The following is a 22223-nucleotide window of genomic DNA, read 5'->3' as shown; positions in this document are numbered from 1 at the left end:
AGAGATCATTTCAGGAATGAAGATATTAGGAAAGAATTGAAAATCTGCAGCATGAATGAAAGAGTTACGGAGAATCGGCATCAATTGAGGGAGCATGTTCAAAGGATGTCAGCTGAAAGAATACCATTTAAAGTCTATAATTATCAGCCAGTAGGCAAAAGAGATGTTAGCAGACCACGCAAGCGGTGGCAATAATAGGATATTTTATGTTTATTTGAATAATTGGCTAGATGTGAGTCGGAACAGGTTAAAGCCTAATCCTTGTTTGTAAGAAGAAGAAGAAGAAGATTTAATTATGAACTTTTGGAATTGAGATTGAAATATTGTGTTGATTGATTATATTTATGCATTGTTGAAAACCTATAATTTATTACGTCAACCAGTCAACGTTGCAGAGCTAGAAAAGGACAGCACTATCGGCTTTGTCGAATGACAGACGAGGGTAGCAACACCTAGGGCCGGTTTCCGAGCTTGGGATTGAGCTAGGTTCTGGACTTTAAACAGCTGGAGTCAGAAAATTGGCTTCCCGAAACGGGGCGCAGTAGCAGTCCACGATTGAATTGAATTTCTAAAAACTAGAAAATTGAACACAAAATCGAAAAGAGAAAATAATTTAAGTTTCAGCTATTTTGAATCATTTAGAAATGTTCAATTTCATCAAGGAGAAACGTTTCCAATTATAGAAATGAGAAAATAAGGATTATCATAAAAACGTGACTATGCCCCATTTCGGAAAGTCAATTTTCTGACACCAGCTGTTTAAAGTCTAGAACTTAGCTAAATCCTGAGCTCGGAAACCGCCCTAATGCTAATCAAATAATGTTGCCATCACTACAAATCTAACAAATATATTCTTTTTGAAGATCAATGATGTGATGTAAATAAGACCTTAAAGATGCATAGACTTACATGCAGCCGCGCTAGTGTCGTACATGGAATTTAAATCGGTCATTGAGGGGGCAACCTATAAAGGTGCGTACAGATATACGCGCCGCGAACATGAGCAATTCACTTCTAATCAGCTGATGCCAAGCTTTTTATATCTGTATCTTACCGTTTCTGTAAAAATACTGATATAGTCAGCTGATTAAAAGTGAATTGCTCATGTTTGCGGCGCGTATATCTGTACGCACCTTAAGATTATAGCATACCAGTGCCTATTATCTATATAATAAGAGAGAGTAGGGTTGTGTTTGTTCGTGTGTTCGTTTGTTCGCATCAAAACATGTCAACTTGTGGATTGCATACCGGAAAAACGGGAATTATTTAGATCTCCAAATTTTGCACATAGATTCTAAAAATATCAATCTCGTGCACCTGGAAGCCCAAATTTTAATTTTCTTTCTAGATTTTTCAGAATTAATGTTCAAATTTCATCAATGGTACATTCGATTTCATTGAAAAATCACCAAATCATATGGTCGAAATTGAAAAAGGAACATCTGTTTCTATATTGCTTTCTACATGAGAAACATAGTTTTCCTGATGCAATGTTTAGGCCTACACGTGGCATGGATAATTAATTTTTCAGCTAGAACAATTTTTGAGACAAAGTGCTAAATAAACGTCTACAGTTTCATCAATGCTGTATCGACAATATGGAAACGCATGCAGTAATAATATGTACTTGAATGAAGCTGTTGTTAGTTACATAAAGAAATTATATTCTTCCATTTTTATTTAATTAAAATTTCAAAATTATTCGAGCCCTGATAATGAATGACTGACTCACTGTACAGTCAGTCGAAAATTTTGATATAGGAATGAGGGGTATTTTGGCAAGCTGAGCAAAAAAATAAGCTCATATGCACCTTTTCGTTATATCTTCAAATGAAAAATGACTTTTGTGGGTTGTCAAAACTCCCTCTGAAAGGGAAACTATCCAACTTATTATATATTTTAGTAAAATAACAATGATCATCCATCCATGTATCATCTTCTATACTATAATAAAGGAAAGAACTGGATTATAAACGTAGCCTATACAGGTGTAAAGTATAGGGAAATTATGTTTGACGCATTATCACGTCGTCAGAACTACTGGACTGATTAACTTGAAGTTTTGCATATAGATTCTTGCTTAACCGAGGGTGGTTATAGACCAATTTTAAATTCTTAAATATTTTATAACATCAAGTTTTCAGTTTGTCAAGTTTTCAATTATTTGTCATGCTTCCAGTTTGTATGGAAGCAGCAGAAGATTTCTCTTAAAAGAGAAATTAGAAGATAGGTATGATTGGGGATCCTTTTCGAATGATAAAAACAGGTTCTCCGTCACACCCAAGTTTTTTCCGCCATTTTGAATCCAACTACTTTTTTTAATTGAAAGGTGGTCATACTGATTTACTTGAAATGCAGCATATAAATTCTTAATCAACCGAGGATTCTTATAGGCCTATTTTGAATTCTTCTAGATTTCATTACGTCAAGTTTCAAGAAAGACCCTTGCGAATCACGGGTTACCTGCTAGTATTTTAATATGTTGCCCAGTGAATCAAAATCCACACTAGATGAAAAAACTTGTAAAGCTAATCTGAAAGAGTACCGTAACTATTGTGAGGTCCACGTTATAATGGTATAATGGTGTGCCAAAATACCCCAATGGCCTTCAATTTCAAGTGATATCATTGGGAAGGCATAGGCATTGTGGGTTTTCATCTCTTTAATAAGGTGTAAAGATATCTTTTCCAAGAAACTGAAACAATTTTCGTTATTTTTTCATGCACTTACCATTGAAAAATTCGGCATTCTCAGAATTTGCAAAGAAATTGTTGATATTCTTTTCTTTTATATATTTATTACTGTTAAGGTCAAACAGTTTGAAAACCACTGTGAATGAAAAAAATGATACTTTAAAATTAATGTAACAATAAACAACACTGATGTGAAAACATTGTTATAAAATACCAAAACAATACCGCACATGTGTTATTATATTATAAACTTAGGTGATGACATAGTTCAAAAAGTAGGTTTAGTCTTCCATCGCTTGTTCAATTTTTGATTTCAATAGATATAAACAATGAAATTTTTGATTTATTTAGATTGAGAACCAAATTGAGCAAGGAAATACCACTCAGAAAGTAGTAGAAAAATGTAAAATATTGAGCTACATTGAAAATGTTCCAAAAATAGAATTGAACGTATTTTCTAAAGCAGAACTGATTGAATTTGATTGTATTTTATTACAGTATGAATGAAAAATAAGCAGAATATTCTTTCATTCTCTACAAAGATGAATTGTGGAAACAGATGGTATTGAAGAAACCTACAAAAAGCAGTATTGAAATAGATAATTGAATGATAACATTTCTACTTCTTCTCAAGGTACGTGAAGACTTATGTGCCACAAACACGTGCATTCAACTTCCAATCAACTGATACTCTGCTTATTATATCTGTATCTTAGGGCCGGTTTCCGAGCACGGAATTTAGCCAAGCTCTAGCTGGAGTCAGAAAATGGGCGTTCCAAAACAGGGCATAGTCATAGTAAATATAGTCCCAGCGAAATAATCTTTATTCTCTCATTTCTATAATTATTATTGGAAACGTTTTTCCTTGACGAAATGAAACATTCCTAGATAATTCAAAATAGTTGAGACTTACACTAGTTTATCTTAATTTCATTTTGTGTTCAATTTTCTAGTTTTTTTGAAATTTGATTTGAACATAGACTGCAACTACACCCCGTTTCGGAAAGCCAATATTCTGAATCCAGCTGTTTGAAGTCTGTAAAAGTGAAAGTAGGTAGGACATGCATGTTACCGCCGTTTTGTATCATTTTGTGAGCGCTCTGTTAAGAGCTTCCTGTGTAAACCCATCTGGCCATGCTGCCTATGCATGAACTGGGTGTTGGCGAGTTGGTGATGAGTTGTGAACTATGAAGTACAGACAATTTGACTATTTTTGAGTGAAAGTGTGAAACACTCGTAATATTAAGATCCTTTGTTTCATTGATCTTCTTGCGTAATACAGTCCATTTTGTAACAGTGAAATGTTTGTGTCATGTGTCATTTTATTCTACACCAATCATCCATGCATGATAAACTAGCATGTACATGCATGTTTATCATGCGCACATACACACACATGTCATCATGCATGTTTTGTCACCAGCGAGAGGCTTCTGACATAGAATAAACAACCAACAACAATAAATAATTAATAAATTACTGGAAATTTACAAATTATGATGATAGAAATTATAAAAATAATTTAACCTCAAGTAGAATAGCAAAGAAAAAATAAACAACAAGATCGTCACCACCGATATTTTATCAGAGTCTCAACTTCAATTCAATTCAATTCAATAATTCTTTATTGAGGTTTTCAGCACACAATGATTAATGATTAGAACAAAATTTTTTGATTTAGGCTAAACTACATGAATAGCTATAGTTGAATGACTAAATCGATAGACATACAGAAGAATCCAATAATCAACAAAGTCTTGAGGGTCTTATTTTGCAAAACGTAAATTAAATAAGTTACATGATAAAAAAAAATACAAACCTCCATTAGAAAAAATAAATAAAAATAAACATGTAATGAATAGCCTACACAATACCCAATCAAAGTGCTCTGACCCAGCAATAAAGGTATAGTCCCACATGAGTCATAGACTTGTGTGTGGGACGAGTACCGTCATATACTAAGTAATTTGAAATTGAAAGTGTCAAATGAAAAATTCAAAAATGAAAGGGAAAAATAAAAAGTTTTGAGCACAGAACAGCAGCAATGAAAGGAGATAAACAAGAATCAAGGTAGGTACATAAAAGGCAAGTCATTTATATTATAGTTTTGCAGATGGCAAAAATTTTTCCTGATTTCAAAGCTAGGGGACTTCTTAAACGGTATGTCTGAATACCAACAGTGGGATCAACTATTTCTCTGTTTGGGGCTTTTCTTAATAGGATGTTGGAAACATAAAACGGGTTTGTGCGGTTTATTGATTTAATAATTCTAGGGACCTGTAGGCCCACATTTGCAGAGCTTCTAGTATTGTAATTATGCGTTACTTCTGTGACAATACAATCCCTATTTCTGAATGTAAAAACAAGTACATTTTTTAAATATATTTGTCTGAGAGTCAGTAATCTGGAGTAATTGAAAAGTGCTTCTGTGGGGTACTGCTTCTCTAATTTCAAGCCTGCTTTAATTATCAGCTTCTGTATAATATACAGAGGCTCTAACATAGTTTTAGCCGCTCCACCCCATGCAATTATACCATAACTAAGAATCGATTGGACATAGGCAAAATATACTGACTTAATTTCTTTTTCATTTAGTATGAAGCTAAGCTGGTAAAATATATAGATCATTTTTCGGAGCTTACGTTGCAAATTGATTATATGATTTTCATATCTAAGATTACTGTCTATCATAACACCTAGATAGTTGTAGCTTTTTACTCTCTCAATTGTCTGGCAATTGCATTTAATGCTATAGTTATAGTCGCATGAATGGAGTTTCAGCATCAAGTCATTAGGGGGCTCACTTGATGTTCTAAGTGCGATAGGCAGACATTTTGTCTTTCCCACATTCATGGTAAGAATGTTTTGATCACATCATGCCTTCAGCTTCTTCATTCCTATTTCGGCTTTTGGGTAAGTTTCATTCCAGCTTGCACCCCTGAATATAACTGCAGTATCATCTGCGAATAGAAACAGCTCTCCTTCAATATTGAGCTTGTCAATATTATTTATATAGATAAGGAACAAAACCGGCCCCAGGGTACTGCCCTGCACCACACCATATTCCACATCACTAACTCCACTTAGTTTCGACCCAATGGAGACAACTTGTTTTCTGTCACCAAGGTAACTCTTGAACCAGGCCAAAGCCAAGTCCCTCACCCCCATAATCTCCAGTTTTGAGAAGAGTATACTCCTGTCAATCGAATCGAACGCTTTGGCCAGGTCAATAAATACTGTTAGAGCTTTCTCATCTCGATTGATTGCCTCCATAAAAGTGTTATTTATGGAAAAAAGTGCATCTGAGGTATTCTTACTCCTTCTAAAGCCAAACTGAGCATTAGAGAGCAAGTTGTTCTCCTCCAAATAGCTCTGCAGTTGCTCTGGGTTGGCAACACTGGTTGCAGTTGAAAAGTTCTAAATTAGTAAGCTCTCGAAAAATTAGTTAAATTGTTAGTGAAACAATTCTTAAATCAAGTTTTATCGCGACTATCGACGGCTTGTTTACAGATATTCCGAATTTTACATACAGCAAAGAGTGCTTAAAGAACGGAGTAACTTTGAATAGGAAAGGAAAATATTCAACTGTATAGCATTGTAAGTACAAAGAAGGACAATAAATGGAGTCTAAAGACCTCGTCAGTATGCTTGATAGATTCAAAGCAGATTCAAAGCAAGAGCTTAAAACCGAATTTGATGAGAAGGTGAGTGTCATTACAGACAGGGTTGCAGATGTTATGAAGGAACAACTACTCAATATCAACGAAACACTTAAAGAGCAGAAGGAGAAGATAAGTCGATTGGAAAAAAAGGTCAGGGAGAGGAACATAGTTATACACGGGCTGAAGAATGATAATACGAGCGATCTAAAAAGTTTGGTTATTGAACTAATAAGAGGAAAACTCGATGTAAGAATTGAAAACTGGGAGGTGGACTTTGTCAGAAGAATAGGAAAAAACGAAGATAATACAGCCAGACCAATTGTTCTGGCGCTGACAACGCTGTCGAAAAAAACGGAAGTTTTGAAGAATAGTAAGAAATTGAAAGGATCTAATATTTCTGTCTCTGAAGACTATCCTGAGGACGTTCAACAAATTAGGAAGAGCCTTAGAAACGATCTAGTAACAGCCAGAAAAGAAGGTAAATACGCCGTAATCAAGTACGATAAATTAGTCGTGATGGAATATAAGAAAGGAAATAAAAAAAGAGAGTTAAGTGTTTCTCCAACGAGTGAGGAAAGCCAGGCAAAACAAATGAGGGCATCAGATGAGAAACAGAAGGAAAGAATACCCGAAAAGACAGGAAAGGAAAGTAGCAGTGTAGAGAAAAAGGGTCCTATAGACAACTATTTCCAGATGAAAAGTAGGGATAAGAACTTGGATAGGAATGAATAGCGTTTAATGGAAACTAGGCTGCCAACCAACAAAAACGGGATGATATTAAAAGCAAGGAATTCAAGAAATAAAATTTCCCCAGAAAGGTTGGTCACCGAGGGGAATTGTGACCGTAACCCCCCAGGATTAGTGATAGGAACACTAAATGTAAGAACTCTTCGTACGGAAGACAGACTTTGTGAATTAGAAGAAGCATTACAAGAAACAAATATAGACATTCTTGGTTTAGCAGAGGTAAGGAGAAATTCTGAAAAAATTATATACAGAAAAAGCGAATTCATTTTCTACCACTTTGGCGAGACACAAGGACAAAAAGGAGTTGGATTTTTAATAAAGAAACATTTAAAAGAAAAAATAATCGAACTCAAAGGTTTCTCAGAAAGAATTGCAGTGTTGAGACTGAGAGTTGGAATCTGTAAAATGTTGAATATTTATCAAGTTTACGCCCCTACAGCTGAATCAGATGTGATTGAACGAGAACTTTTCTATGAGACTCTTTCTACGATCTTGTCTCAAGATAAAAGCAATAATTGGAAAAACTCTACGATAATACTAGGAGATTTCAATGCACAAGTTGGATTTCAGGAAGAAAACGAGGCGAATGTCGTAGGTAAATATGGATATGGAAGGAGAAACGAGTCAGGCCAAATGCTAGTTGATTTCTGTTTTCAACAAGGGTTGAAGGTGATTAATTCATTTTTCAAAAAAAGAAGGGGAAGAAAGTGGACATGGATCTCTCCGAAACAGCAAACAAAAAGTGAAATTGATTATGTTTTGACAGCGTATAGAGGCCTCGTGGAACAGTTCGACGTCACCGGAAAAATTAAATTCTTCACAGACCACAGACTGATAACTATCATACTGTCTAAAGGATGGAATTCATTGAGACCGAGGCGTACATGGAATAAAAATGTTGTTAAAATGCTGTCACTTAATGAAACAGAGACACATGAATTAGCGGCAAATGTACGACATATAATTGAAAATGAATCGCACCTGACACTGCAGGAATCATACAATTTGATGGAATCTCTGGTTGTGAGTTCTTTCAAACAATCAGCATCGACGAGACCAACAAAAATTTCTCAGAGCACGAAAAATATAATTTGTTCGAGAGAAGCTATGAAGAGGAAAAATCCAAAAACTGTAGAGGAAAAAATTGAGTATAACCTTCTATGCAAATTAGCGAGATTCCATATCCGAAATGACCTAAAAATTCATGAAGATCGAATCATATCAGAAGCCTTAGAGTCAACTAGCTCAATTAAACAAATGAAAAAAAAATATCGTACGGTCTTCAATGGAACACAGGGTTGAAAGATATACATGGAAAAATAGATAGAAGAAGACAAGGTATAATTGGAAAAGCGACACAATTCTACAAAGAGTTATTCAAATGTACTGGGAATGCGACTTTCGAAATCTCAAACGCTGCGTCCATCACAGATACTATACCAGATTTCCAAGTGCAGGAAGTAATGGATTGCATTAAATCACTAAAAAGAAACAAAATGGCTGGTAACGATAAAATCACAAACGAAATAATTCAAACTCTTGCTCCCGTGATAATAGCCTTATTAGTGAACATATTCAATAGAGTATTGAAAGAACAGCAGATCCCTCATCAGTGGAAATCAGCCGATATGATACTTCTATATAAAAAAGGAGACATCTATGACATCAATAACTTCCGTCCAATCAGCATCACGTCATCTATAGGAAAATTGTTTATGAGATTGTTGACAAACCGCATCCAGCCGATACTTGAAACACAACAACCTGTCGAGCAAGCTGGTTTCCGAAAAGGATTTTCAACACTTGATAATATCCAAGTCGTCAATCAACTCATTGAAAAATGTTCGGAGTATCAAATTGGTCTATATTTGGCATTTGTTGATTACCGAAAAGCATTCGATAGTATAAGCCATGCATTCTTGTTCACAGCCCTTCGAAATCAAGGTGTTCCGGAGATTTATACGAATATACTGGAGCACTATTATGAAAACAGTACTGCAAGGGTAATTCTTGAAAAACCAGGCAATTATTTCAAGCTAGAAAGAGGAGTGAAGCAAGGCGACCCGGCATCACCGATACTGTTCAACGCAGCTCTTCAAGAGGTTTTCAAATTATTAAAATGGGAGAGATTCGGCATCAATATCAATGGAGAAAATCTAAATCATCTTCGCTTCGCTGATGATATCGTGGTTATTGCCAAGTCAAGTCGAGAGCTGCAGGGTATGTTGGAGGATCTCGCAAGCGCCAGTGAACAGGCTGGACTCATCATCAATCCGGATGAAACCTTCATAATGTCCAACAGAGAAAACTGTGAAATACAGATTGGGGGTAGAATGTTGAGTCTGACAAACGAAGTGGTTTATCTGGGTCAAAGCTTCTCATTTGCAACAAGGGAACAAAATGAAGTGAAGAGAAGATGCAACATAGCATGGAAGAAGTATTGGGCTTTGAAGTGTATTATGAAAAATAAAGAGCTCAATATTTCAACAAAGGCCAAAGTGATAAAATCATGTATAATGCCAGCACTTATATATGGAGCACAGACCTGGGCTTGTAAGAAAACGTCGCTGAAAAAGATTCAAGTCACTCAAACAGCAATGGAAAGAAGCATCTTGAATATAAAAAGACAACAAAGAATCAGGAACTCTTTTATAAGAAGTATTACAAACCTTGAGGATGTGACAAAAACAGTGAAGTTGCTGAAATGGAAATGGGCTGGCCACATCGCAAGATTAGAAGACGACAGATGGACGAGAAAAGTCACCAGTTGGGAGCCAACGTGGAAAACAAGAAGAGTAGGTCGACAGAAAGCCAGATGGAAGGATGATATCGTAAAGACTGCAGGTATAAACTGGATGGAGACGGCGAAAAACAGGCAGAGATGGAAAAACCTGGGGAGGCCTATGCCCGCTAGTGGGCCTAGTTACCAGAGAAATTATCAAATTTATGTATTGGAAGAGGAAATTATTGTTTTATTATATTCTTCTTTATATTATATTATTCCTTCGATTTCATTAAATTTCATAAACTATCATTTTTCATTTTGCTCGAGGAAGGAAAAAAAAAAAAAAACTCCTGTATAACAGGAGTAAAAACTAAATTTGTACGACTGTACGGACTCTATTTCATTTGAAGATTTATATATGTATTTATATAAAAAAGAAGAATTTCTCTAGTATATTGAAAACTGAAGATGAATGGTTTGTAATAAATTGTAAATATTGTTTTTTCCAATGATGTATTGAAAAACGTTGTCTGGAGACTAAATAAAGGCTTTATTTACTTATTTATTTATTTATGAGGTATTCTTACTCCTTATAAAGCCAAACTGAGCATTAGAGAGCAAGTTGTTCTCCTCCAAATAGCTCTGCAGTTGCACCTTGACACATTTTTCCAATAGCTTTGACACTACACTTAGCAGGGATATGGGCCTATAGTTGTTCATATTATCTTTACTTCTGGTTTTGTGAATTGGTATAACCTTGGCGACTTTCAGGTCATCAGGAAATACACCAGTTTTCAGGCTCAGATTTATAAGGTGATTCAATGGGACCAATAAAATATGAATATTGTCTTTAATTAAACTTGTACTAATCCCATCAAAACCTGGGGCCGAGCCACCTCGCATATCTCCTACAATCTTTAAGAGCTGACCTTCCGTGACTGGCTGTATTTGAAACTGTAAATTGGGATTGTTACACAAAGTGCCTTCATGAAGTTGTTCCTGTGAGGGGGGAGGCAACTCTGCAGCTAACTTACTTCCTACTTTTAAAAAATATTCATTAAAAGCATCTGCCACCTCTACTATGCTCTCTTCTCTGTCATCCTCAATATTTTCAAGAAAAAGTTGTATGGGGAGTTGCTGTTTTTTTACTTTAGTTCCATTGTACTCATTTATTATTTTCCAAAACTTTTTCGGATTATTTGCATTATCAGTTCCCATTGAATGAATAGTTCATGAATGAACTTATTCATGCTATAAGGGCGAGACCATATTAGACGGTTTTTAAGCGATTCGGCAGGGCACAGGGCAGGAAGCTCTCCAAAGGACCGATTGGGTTGATGCTTGGGAATCAGCTGATAATCAGCTGATTAATATCACGAATCTGAGAGCTTCCTGCCCTGCCGACTCATGTGAAAACGCCACACATGTTCTCACCCTAATAAGAATTGAGTGGAATAGGTAGTAGAATTTAGAATTTAGACTGTGAGTGAAAAATATAGAAATAGCCTATGATTCACTTCAATCTGTCAGCATATCTTAATACTAGCAAACAGTGCTTCTCATTCAACCAATAATGACACTTTTGTACTCTTGCCTACCTGTCCAACCTTTCATTGCATCAGTGGCCTGAAAAATTAAAATGTTTTTAATAAATTATTGTTATAAATATTATATTATTATTGATATGAATCACTGTTATTTCGATAGTAATTCTAAATTCTTTTTTCAATAGTAGTTCTGTGAACAGTAGACCTCACGCAGTTTTCATCCACAAGTATCTGGTGTCACCTGTTCACCGGCTTCTCCAGACATCTGTGTAATGCATGTAATGAATAATCCACTTGTCAGCTGATCAATTATGAATAATTCTATAGTCTGATTAATCCTATCTTCGGTGTAGATGATATATATATAGTGATATCGGAGTATGGAGGAGATTCCTTTTCCTTTCATAATATACTTTAAATGCAACATTTCAAAAAAGCTTGTTTATCCAACATAAGAAGAATATATGTTCAACATTTGAAGTTAATTGATAAACTTGTTCAAAAGTTATTGTAGAACTTACAAACCCACAGATGGACAACAACTTTGGCCTTTAGTCAAAAGTGAGAACTCGCAAACACTCGTTCAATTTATAACATTATTTTTTATAATGAATAACGCTTTGCCTCCTGCTTGGCGTCAATCAGTAGAGCATGAGAATTAATAACTATAAAATCTGGTCGTGGTTTTCTAGGATATAATTTCACTAAAAATCCTAATAGGCTCATTCAGGAGCTCTCACAATAATTTAATACTGATAATTAACAAATATATATATATAATTTGTACCCTAAGGTATTGGGGAATAAAATGAATGGTACACCATGAAAAATTTGATACATATATTAAACGAATAATCTCAAAGTCAGATCAATATAGAAAATATATTGAGCAACAAAATATACAATGAAACAAGAACGAAATCAAATAAAATATCACAGATCAGTATTATTTTTCAGTTCTATAGCACAAAACTTTACCATGTGCTTTTTGATTCATTGATAGTATTGTAACCATCGCAGAACCCTTCAAGGCTACCCTTACAATCAAGGTCTTACAACCACCAAATCAATAAAAATTACACAAATGCAGGTAAAAAGATAAAATTCTATTAACCATCATAAACGTAAAAGTTCCAATTATTAGCAACACTACTGACACCTATTCGATACCCGCTACAGTAATCATCATAATTGCAAATTCAAATCAAAATCTATATTTTGATTGCTTTTCATATTTCTAGTTTGTAAAGTCTATAATTACTATTCAGGACCTCACTAGGTACCTCCTCTAACAAAAGTTCACTTGGAATTAGTCATCGTCAGAATAAGTTCTAATTCTTAATAAAATAAGTAAATATATAATTCCAGTATAACAATAATCAAAAGACTCGAAAATGACAAACTCTAACCATACAAATTAACAATCAACTTCTGGTCCTAGAACCCCCATTATTACACTACTAGCGGTAAATAATCAAAATAACAATATCACTTTCATATCGATAAAACAACAGTATTTTTACTCAACAAATATATTTTTAAACAAGGAAACCATGAAAATTAACCATTAACCTAACAGGACTGTTATCCTCAGTCTTCCCCTTCCAATCAATTCTGGACGCGCTCCATCAAATGGAATTTCATTAACATAACAATATTCAACTTCCTTAATTCTCAATAAGGTAAACCCAATTCTTAATCAAATCATCAATCGTTATCAGTGAACTAAACAAAACATTAATCAATCACGAATCAAATCCCTTAAGCAATCAAAGTCAGATCAATATAGAAAATATATAGAGCAACAAAATATACAATGAAACAAGAACGAAATCAAATAAAATATCACAGATCAGTACTATTTTTCAGTTCTATAGCACGAAACTTTACCATGTGCTTTTTGATTCATTGATAGTATGCATTTATTTGCATGTAGCTTAGTATCGACTTGCTGTTGCCTGTCGATTTAGGTAATCTCCCTTTATATATATTTTCTTAAATCAGAGAATGATTAATTGATGAATCAATAATTATAAATATATCATTTCTTATAATTTCCAATAAATTTATATATCTCTCAGGGTGCAAGATTCGGCACCTGATGGAAATAGATAAATCAATTTATCCAATGAACCAGAGCTTCATTATATTATTACAAATTATATTATAAAATCAATGATCATGTGAACATTAGTATCACTAGCTTAGAACTTAATATTCTTTTAATTGGTGTATCCCTTGATATATAAATTGACTCATTCCTATTCAATAAAATATTTCTTATACCACTTTAAGACTTGTGCAAGTATTTTTATTAATTTCTTAATATTTAAAACCTTTCCGACAAGCTAGCTTTTATTTTTTATTTCACTCAAAGCACTGAGGGCACCCTAATTTTACTTTGACTATTTATCACTCACGTGCTGAATTTCTATAAGTTGCTGGCGGCGATCCGAATTCCTGGTAGTCCTGGATTGTTGGTGGCCGAAGTCGTCTCTTCCAAGGGATTGAAAATATTTGGATGACTTTTGCTTTACTATAGCATCACAAAGTCTTATAGGAAATTAATAATTTGATTAAAATTTAAGTCATTAAAAATGTACAGTAAAAGATATTGTGCTCTATAAATTTTGTGTGACATTCCATGGTAGTGGTTGGCAGGCAAGTGGGCAAGTTCTACTTTCTTTTCACAATTTTCATTTCAGACTTGCAAATTTACATAAAATTTAAATAATTCGTTACTACGCCATTCAAGGCTCAAATAGTTCATGCCAATCTATTAAATTATCACTTATGTCACCCATCTGATATTTTATCTGTCTTCGGGCCATATCCAATACATAAACTGAACAACAATAATCCATAAACTCTCATCATTTATAGAAATATATACAAATACATTTGAATCAGCTCACTATTACCGCCCATCGATTGCTACCATTTGATTGGTTCATGCAAATTTTTTACAGTATACATGCGCCTCTGAACCTCCTATTTCTTCAATACATTAATTTATTTTTATCTTGAGTTTTTAGTACATTTTTTACATGCAATACAATTTTCTAATGTTTATAGGTTGTTTCTCACTTTATAACAATTAGCAATGTGCTTTTTTGGTTCCTCTAGTTGCATACCATTTAGTTACAATAAATTTCTGCCAAGGTGTCTGGATAGATTTTACGTTATGCGACTCAATCGATCATTATGTCGCCGATCAATAGATATTTTACACCTATCCTCAAATTTTCAATACTTAATATTATAATATTATATTAGTGGCAAATTATTTCTATTTCTATTCGGCTGTTCTAAATTTAGCCATGATACCTGATATTGTCTAATCTCTAAAAACGTTATCGCATTTGGCGATACTGGACTATTATTCCACTTTAGACCTATAAATTTCTTTCAAGTAGGGATTTCATTTACCCATCAGATTTTGATACGTTACAAATTATTATAGGGGTTAATACAATGGATAAATTATGAGATTCATTGTTGCACTTACTGGTGTTAATGTAGCAGAAGCACTTGTAAGGGAGAAGCAATGGAGAGACATCACAGCAATGCAAATCATTTGCATCATCATTTTTGGAGCCCTCGAAAGTCTGTGATGAAAAACAATAAACATCTATTTATTTAAAAAGGTGTGTACAGCAGTCTGTGTCACGATAACACACGGACACGGCATAGCTGTTCTCCTATCTTTCTTCACTGCCATTATAACGTGTTGATCTCACCATATAATATTTGTGGAAATGATCTCACAGTTAAAGGCTTTATGTCAAGTGAAAAAACAACTGAAACAGTTATGATGTCTGGTACCAGTGCGCAAAAATTGTATTGCGTTTGGTCAGGAGTACATTGAGGCCATGCATGACAAGCCTTCTCATTGAGCCAATTATTTTTTATTTATTTGAAATAATGCATATTTGAGGGCTCCAGAGAGTCGATCCAGTTATTGCCCACATAAACCCTCGTTTCCATTACCACAAATCTAGCGCTGCAACATGACATACATTTATCTATATATATTATATATATATATATATATATATATATATATATAATATATATATATATATATATATATATATATATATATTATATATATATATATATATATATATAATGTATATAATATATATACATATATTATATATTATTCTTCATATACGCATATTATATATATATATATATATATATATATATATATATATATATATAAAAGCGAAATAGCACTCACTCACTGACTCACTCACTCGCAGAACTGAACATCTACCGGACCAAACACGTTCAAATTTGGTAGGTATGCTCAGTTGGCCTTTTAGAGGTGCATTAAGAACGGATTTGGAAAAATTTCCAAAGATACGCCCAATATCTGCGTTTTTCAGCGTTTTCTCAGCTTTATCGAGAAAAAATGAACAAAAATTGTTCAAATTTAGTACAGAAGCTTAGCTAGGGTATAATAATGTTGTGTTAGGAGGAATTTGCAATAACGTCAAAGATATGCCCAAAATCAGCGTTTTTTTCGCTTTTTCTCAGATTTATCAAGAACAAATGAACAGAAATTTTTCAAATTCAGTACAGAAGCTAAGCTAGGGTGTAATAATGTTGTGTTAGAAGGAATTTGAAATAACGCAAAAGATACGCCCAAAATTAGCGGTTTTTTTGCGTTTTCTCAGTTCAATCAAGTAATAGACAGAAAATGTTCAAATTTGGTACAGAGGTCTCGAAATTTTGTGATGAGGTGAGTTTAATATTTCATCAAAGATACGCGTTTTCCTCAAACCCAAAATCTCCAAATCAGCGTTTTTCCAACGTTTTTCTCAGCTTTTTCTGCGTTTTCTCAGTAGTTTGACTTCGTGATGGAATGAAGCATGCTCAAATAAAAAATGCAGGCTAGCAAAGCGAGCCCGCTGATCTCATGAACACAAAACCAAACAAACAAATCAGATGATTAATGGAACATAAAAGACGAACATAAAAGGCTGATTGAAATGCATCAGCGATACAGGAAAGACCAAAGTAATATAAACTTAAAGAAAACTATAAAAGCACATAAAAAGCATCTAAAAAGAATTATCCTCTACAAAAAAAATAATTATATTGACTCAAAAATAGAAAAATCAACAAATGTAAACAGAACAATATGGCAAATAGTTAACAATGAAACAACAAACAATAAGGACAAGAAAGTTATTAAAAATATTGTACTTAAAGAGAATGGTATAGACATAGATGATCCGTATAAAATTTCAAACATGCTAAACAATGATTTTGTAGGGATGGTTGACACTCATGTCATCCCTTATCTAACCAAAAGTGATGTAACATGAGAAAAATGAAAAAGTTACAAAATTATCATTCAGATGTAATACAATTGAAGAGAAGGACCTAAGTAAGATAATAGATTCGATAAAACCAAAGTGGTCAGCCGGCTATGATGACATACCAATAAAAATAATCAACTATGCTAAGTCATCACTCATCAAACCTCTTTTGCACGTAATCAATGCCTCAATTATAACTGGAGTGTACCCAAACGAATTAAAAATATCAAAAGTAATACCAGCATATAAGAAAGGAGATCCATCTACAGACTCTCAACTACAGACCTTTGGCCATCCAAACTGCCCTATCTAAAATATTTGAAAAGTGTGTACTAGTTTTTATTGATTATTTTGAAACTAATGGTATACTTGACAAAGAACAAAATGGCTATAGAAAAAACAGGTCAATCATTACTGCTTCGATAGAGTTCATAGAAAACATTTTAGAAAACTTAGATGAGGGATTAAATACTGTAGGAGCATTCCTGGATTCAACCAAAGCATTTCACAGTGTGAATCATGAATTATTATTAAATAAACTTCAAAATTTCGGAATTAGAGGTAAAGAGCTTAGCTGGATCAAGTCATATCTAGAAGGACAGCAACAGTATGTAAATATAAAGTATACAAGCAATAAAAATTAGTACAATATTGGATCAAACTTAAAATGTAATAACTATTCTGTACCACAAGGATCGGTGTTAGGTCCATTTTTGTTTCTGTGCTACTTAGGGGGGTTGCCTAAATATATGTGCGATTTAGTTGGAAATAGTAAATTATGCTTATACGCTGACGATATAAGTATGTGCATTGCTGATAAGGACTGGAACACAACAGAAATTAAATGTAACAGTTCTATATCATTAACTAAAAAGTACCTAAATCATAGACATCTGCTACTTAGGTAATGATAACAAAACAAAGTTCCTCCATTTTACTTGTAGAAATTCAGAGGTAAAACAGCTTAATTCCATAAATAATAAGAAAGAAATCAAATTTTTAGGTCTATATCTTAAAAACACACTTAGTTGGTCCGTTCACATTCAAAAAATTAAGCTCAGGAATTTTCGCGCTGAGACGACTAGCAAAAATTTTGAACTGAGAAACGTTAAAAGCAGTGTACTTTGCAATGATCCACTCCCACATTTCATATGGAGTTGAAATATATGGAGGAACAAGCATCTCAAACTTGAATAAAATACTCCTATTACAAAAAGAAGTGTGACATGGATAGAATTTGATTTCTTATTTATTGATTGAATTTTTTTCGTGTTTTAGATTTAAGATTTTTTTTCAGGAGAAAAGACTCTGATATTAGAATAATAATTTTGTAGTTGGACTTTAGTGAGAAAATATAGAATTTAGTGAGTAAGTAGTATTTTTGCAGCGACAATAAGATTCTGCTCACTTATGTCTAAACGACTCTGGGAACCAGCAAATTCAGGGATATTTGCTAGTTCTCACGGATGAGGCGGCTCCACGAGGCAAGGACAAGGCGGATGTTTGGTAGCCTGTAGATATTTTCACAGAGGAATACTGCAGACCTGGCAAGTACCCACTTGCCGAATCTCGTGAGAACCGACTCTTCCAATAGCAGCAGTTAGGCCTTCTGGCACACTGACGTGGAGAGGGGGAAGTTTTCCGGACAGAGAACTTCCAGTCGTTAAACAACCGAGGTATCGAGCGGATCAAAAATCCAAACCGTATTGCAAAAAGTTAAGTTTATTTTCCGGCATTATGATATACGTGAGTGTCCTGTGGTTTGGGATTACGGTGGGAGTGATAGCTGTGGGTAAGTGCCAAAATTTCTAGCTCCTTATAAAACATTTTCACCCGGCCGAGACCCTAATTAATAAAATCATTGTTGTAGTAAATTTCTAGTTAGCAGAATCGTATTGGAAGGTAGTTTTTGATGTAATAATATTTGGATAAAATGTACTGCATATTTCATTCTTTAAATTTCAAGTAATTGTCATAGCCTAATAAATGAGAAATTCTTTAGGTAATACCATGTTGTTGTCTATCGAGTTCCCATGACTCCTTTGAAGTAGTAATAAGATATCTTCAACCCCCATCAAGGGCGGTTACAGAAGCAATAAGAATAATTCTAAATCTTGATAGAGAGCGATCATGCAAGCCATTCTTCAGTAAGTTAAAGTTCATGACGGTGTACAGCCTGTACATTTATAGGACAATATTATATATAAGAACTAACGAATCTAGATTCCAAGTAGATATACATAATTACAACACAAGAAATAAAAATAATTTTACAATAAAGAAACACAATAAGGAAAAATATAAACAAAGTCCAACGTACATGGGAATAAAATTTATTGGTTGTCTCCCAGGTTGCATAAGACATGAACCTGATAGATCAAAATTTAAGGAATTGCTGAGAGCATATTTGATTGATTTAGCATGCTACAGTATAGACGAGTTTACTGTAAAAAAATGAATTTTATACAGTCACTAATTTCTCTTTAGCTTTAAGTTAGTTTTTAGTTTTTGACTTTTTCATGTACATTTTCATGTATGTTTTGGAAAGAAATAAATGATTGATTGATTGAATGGATTGGAATCCTATTATATCGAGTGACCAATTTCTGTATATTATATTCATATATTTGGTTATTGATATGGTTATATATTTATGTCCAACATATCTCAAAAACGGCTCCAACGATTTTCACGAAATTTGAAACATAGTAGGCTTATGATATAAAAATTCGATTGCACTAGGTCTCATCCCTGGGAAAACTCGCTGAAGGACATGAAAGGGTAAAATTATACATCCTTGGAAAAACAATCGATAATTTCGTCGTCTGTTGATAATAGAAGATGCGAGTGCATGTGTTTCTCAGAGAGAGAGATACAGAATTATGTTCAGCTGTTGAAATTTTGCAATCAATCAGCGGATCTCATGAGAAGTGTATCATCAGGACCTACTAAATCTTGCCTGTGTAAAAATCTAGGTAAAATGGCGCCGATATGTGGTGGAGTCTCAACTCAGCTGACACTGATATGCTGTCATCAGTTTTTAGTATTTAGTTGTAGTCAAGTGAAGTTTGTTTACAAATGTCACGGGCTTTATAATATCTGCAAGTTTTATAACTGATCAATTATCAATCTATAATTGATTATTTAAGATGTAATAGAGATTCAAATTAGATTTTTTTAGTATCCAAAGTGTTTAGTAAGTGTTCAATGAATTCAAAGGAAAGATTATAAAGTCACTACCAATTGGGCCGTGTGTATCAATCATTTTAGAGCATCAGCATAATAGGTAGAAAAGATTCTAAAAAATACCAGCTGATTTTTTGCACCAATCATGTTATTAGATTCTAGGCCTACACTGCGACGTTGCAATATCGTAGGCCGGGGCCTTGTAATAGAGGTGGCTTTGGCATCAGACATTATTAAAGAAGACAAGTTTTTGCGTGAAGATGGTTCTTATGTGACTGTTCCAAGAAAAAAGTAAAACTATGTGATGGTGCCTTCCCTACAATTTTTCCAAATCAGCCTCCTTACAACACAATTAAGTCGTGTGTAAAGGTATTGGGCAATATATTTCTGAGCAATTAAAGCAACATGAAGAATAATAATCAGTTGCCCATGCAGGCAAAGTCGTGAGAATTGAGAACATTGAATACTCTGGCTAGAATAAGATAACGATAATTATAAGCTATATGTGCATGTGAATTCACATGCATGAGAATGCACTTGAATTTTATGTGCATGAGAATAAATTGTCCAGTTACCCTATCAAATAGTTACTTCTTTGATAAGAACTTTATTTAAATTATTATTAAAAATGATTTAGAACAGGAATAAGTTATTTGAGAAAGCTGGAACCTAGTTGATGGCAGTAAGTTATTCCACCACCTACGGCGGCCATCTTGCTCAGGTCCGGTATTTAGGAGGTCCTGATATTATCTGGCAATTAAAGATAAACCGACTTAATCAACCTTATCTGATTTGTTGAATATACCAACGATATGACTCCATTCAAGATCCATATTTTTTTATTACTTTCCTTGCCCTATTACCATAGGTAAGGAAAATATTGCTTTCCGAAAAAAATTAAGGATTCCTATACGTTTCAAGATCCCCTGAGTCCAAAAAAGTGATTTTTGGGTATTGGTCTGTATGTGTGTGTGTGTGTGTTTGTGTGTGTGTGTGTGTGTGTGTGTGTGTGTGTGTGTGTGTGTGTGTGTGTGTGTGTATGAGTGCATGTGCGTCTGTGTACACGATATCTCATCTCCCAATTAACGGAATGACTTGAAATTTGGAACCTGAGGTCCTTACAATATAAGGATCCGACACGAACAATTTGAATCGAACACAATTGAAGATGGCGGCTAAAATGATGGAAATGTTGTCAAAAACATGGTTTTTCGCGATTTCACAAAAACGGCTCCAACGATTTTGATCAAATTCATCCTAAAATAGTCATTAATATGCTCTATCAACTGCCACAAGTCTCATATCTGAAAAATTCCAGGAGTTCTGCCCCATCTATGCAAAGTTCGATTTTAGGTTCCCAATTATCAGGCTTCAAATACAATTTAAACAAAAAAAAATTAAGTGTGAAAGATTGAGCATGAAAATCTCTACAATTAATTTTCAGTAACATTTTCACCTAGAATTGAAAATAAGCTTGAAATTCGAAGAAAATGTTATTATTTCAATTGCAAACTGTTGGCAACTGTTGATTCTATTGAATCATTCACTATCAAGAGATAGCAGACTTCGTGTGTCTTCTGCGTTATTGTCCTGTCACCAGCTGGCGTATTTCTTTGAATAATAGTAGACTGTCATGCGCGTGGACACTAGCGTCAGGTGATCAATTTTCATAACGGCAAGGAAAGATCTGTGAGTGTGCCCCACCAGATTTTATCAGATCAGAGTACCTACATCAAAATTTTCAAAGCTAATCATTATTCCACAGTTTTAAGTGATTAGTGAGTGTTACCTATTTTGTTATTAAATTTGGTATGTGAAAAATCTAAATTCGAACTACTCTGCTTTCAAATGTTTGAACTGAGAATTGGGATTCAAAAGTATATGGAACATTAGGTAACCTACTTTTGGACTACCGTATTTATAGTATACACATCAAAATTCGGGAAAGACACAGTTTTAGGCTGTACCTGTTGGTCCTTCTCCAATCAATTGAAATAATTGTGTTCTGTGTATCAATAGATAAATATTATAAACTATGCTTTCATGCTGCTATGCTTTTGTAGTCCGGAGCGAAGCTCTGTGCCCCGATATTAGCAATTAAGAATACCAAGAGCAAAAATAGGAAACAAAGATGTCTACGAAATAAAAATAGCAATAAATGTCTACTCACAGTAGGACGGTGATGATGTAGCAGTGAAACCGCTGAAGGCTGCAAATCGACAGACAAAGGAAGGACCTCTCAACTTCTTCTCAGGACCACTGGATGTCACCATTCCGACTCTATTACTTGAGATGATTTCTAACCGTCCTAACACGATTTGTTTGTTTCA

General features: G+C 34.1%; 1 protein-coding gene across 5 annotated transcripts in view; it reads right to left on the bottom strand.

Annotated features, from left to right (window-relative positions):
- The window catches only part of LOC111059491, a 38066-nt gene extending 15843 nt beyond the window's left edge, over window positions 1-22223 (bottom strand). The window contains exons 1-4 of one of the 5 annotated variants that reach the window (XM_039425495.1): window positions 22064-22223; window positions 14883-14982; window positions 11426-11453; window positions 2731-2829 (exon numbers count right to left, since the gene is read on the bottom strand). In XM_039425495.1, the coding sequence (XP_039281429.1) occupies window positions 2731-2829; window positions 11426-11453; window positions 14883-14963 (208 nt within the window). In that variant the 5' untranslated portion in view covers window positions 14964-14982; window positions 22064-22223. The remainder of the gene's footprint in view (window positions 1-2730; window positions 2830-11425; window positions 11454-14882; window positions 14983-22063) is intronic. The other 4 variants (XM_039425491.1, XM_039425493.1, XM_039425492.1 and 1 more) reach the window with 4 other exon arrangements.

The sequence above is a fragment of the Nilaparvata lugens genome, chromosome 4, assembly GCF_014356525.2.
Source record: "Nilaparvata lugens isolate BPH chromosome 4, ASM1435652v1, whole genome shotgun sequence".
Lineage (NCBI taxonomy): Eukaryota > Metazoa > Arthropoda > Insecta > Hemiptera > Delphacidae > Nilaparvata > Nilaparvata lugens.
Note: the sequence above shows the minus strand (reverse complement) of the source record. Positions and strands in the feature narration are given on the sequence as shown.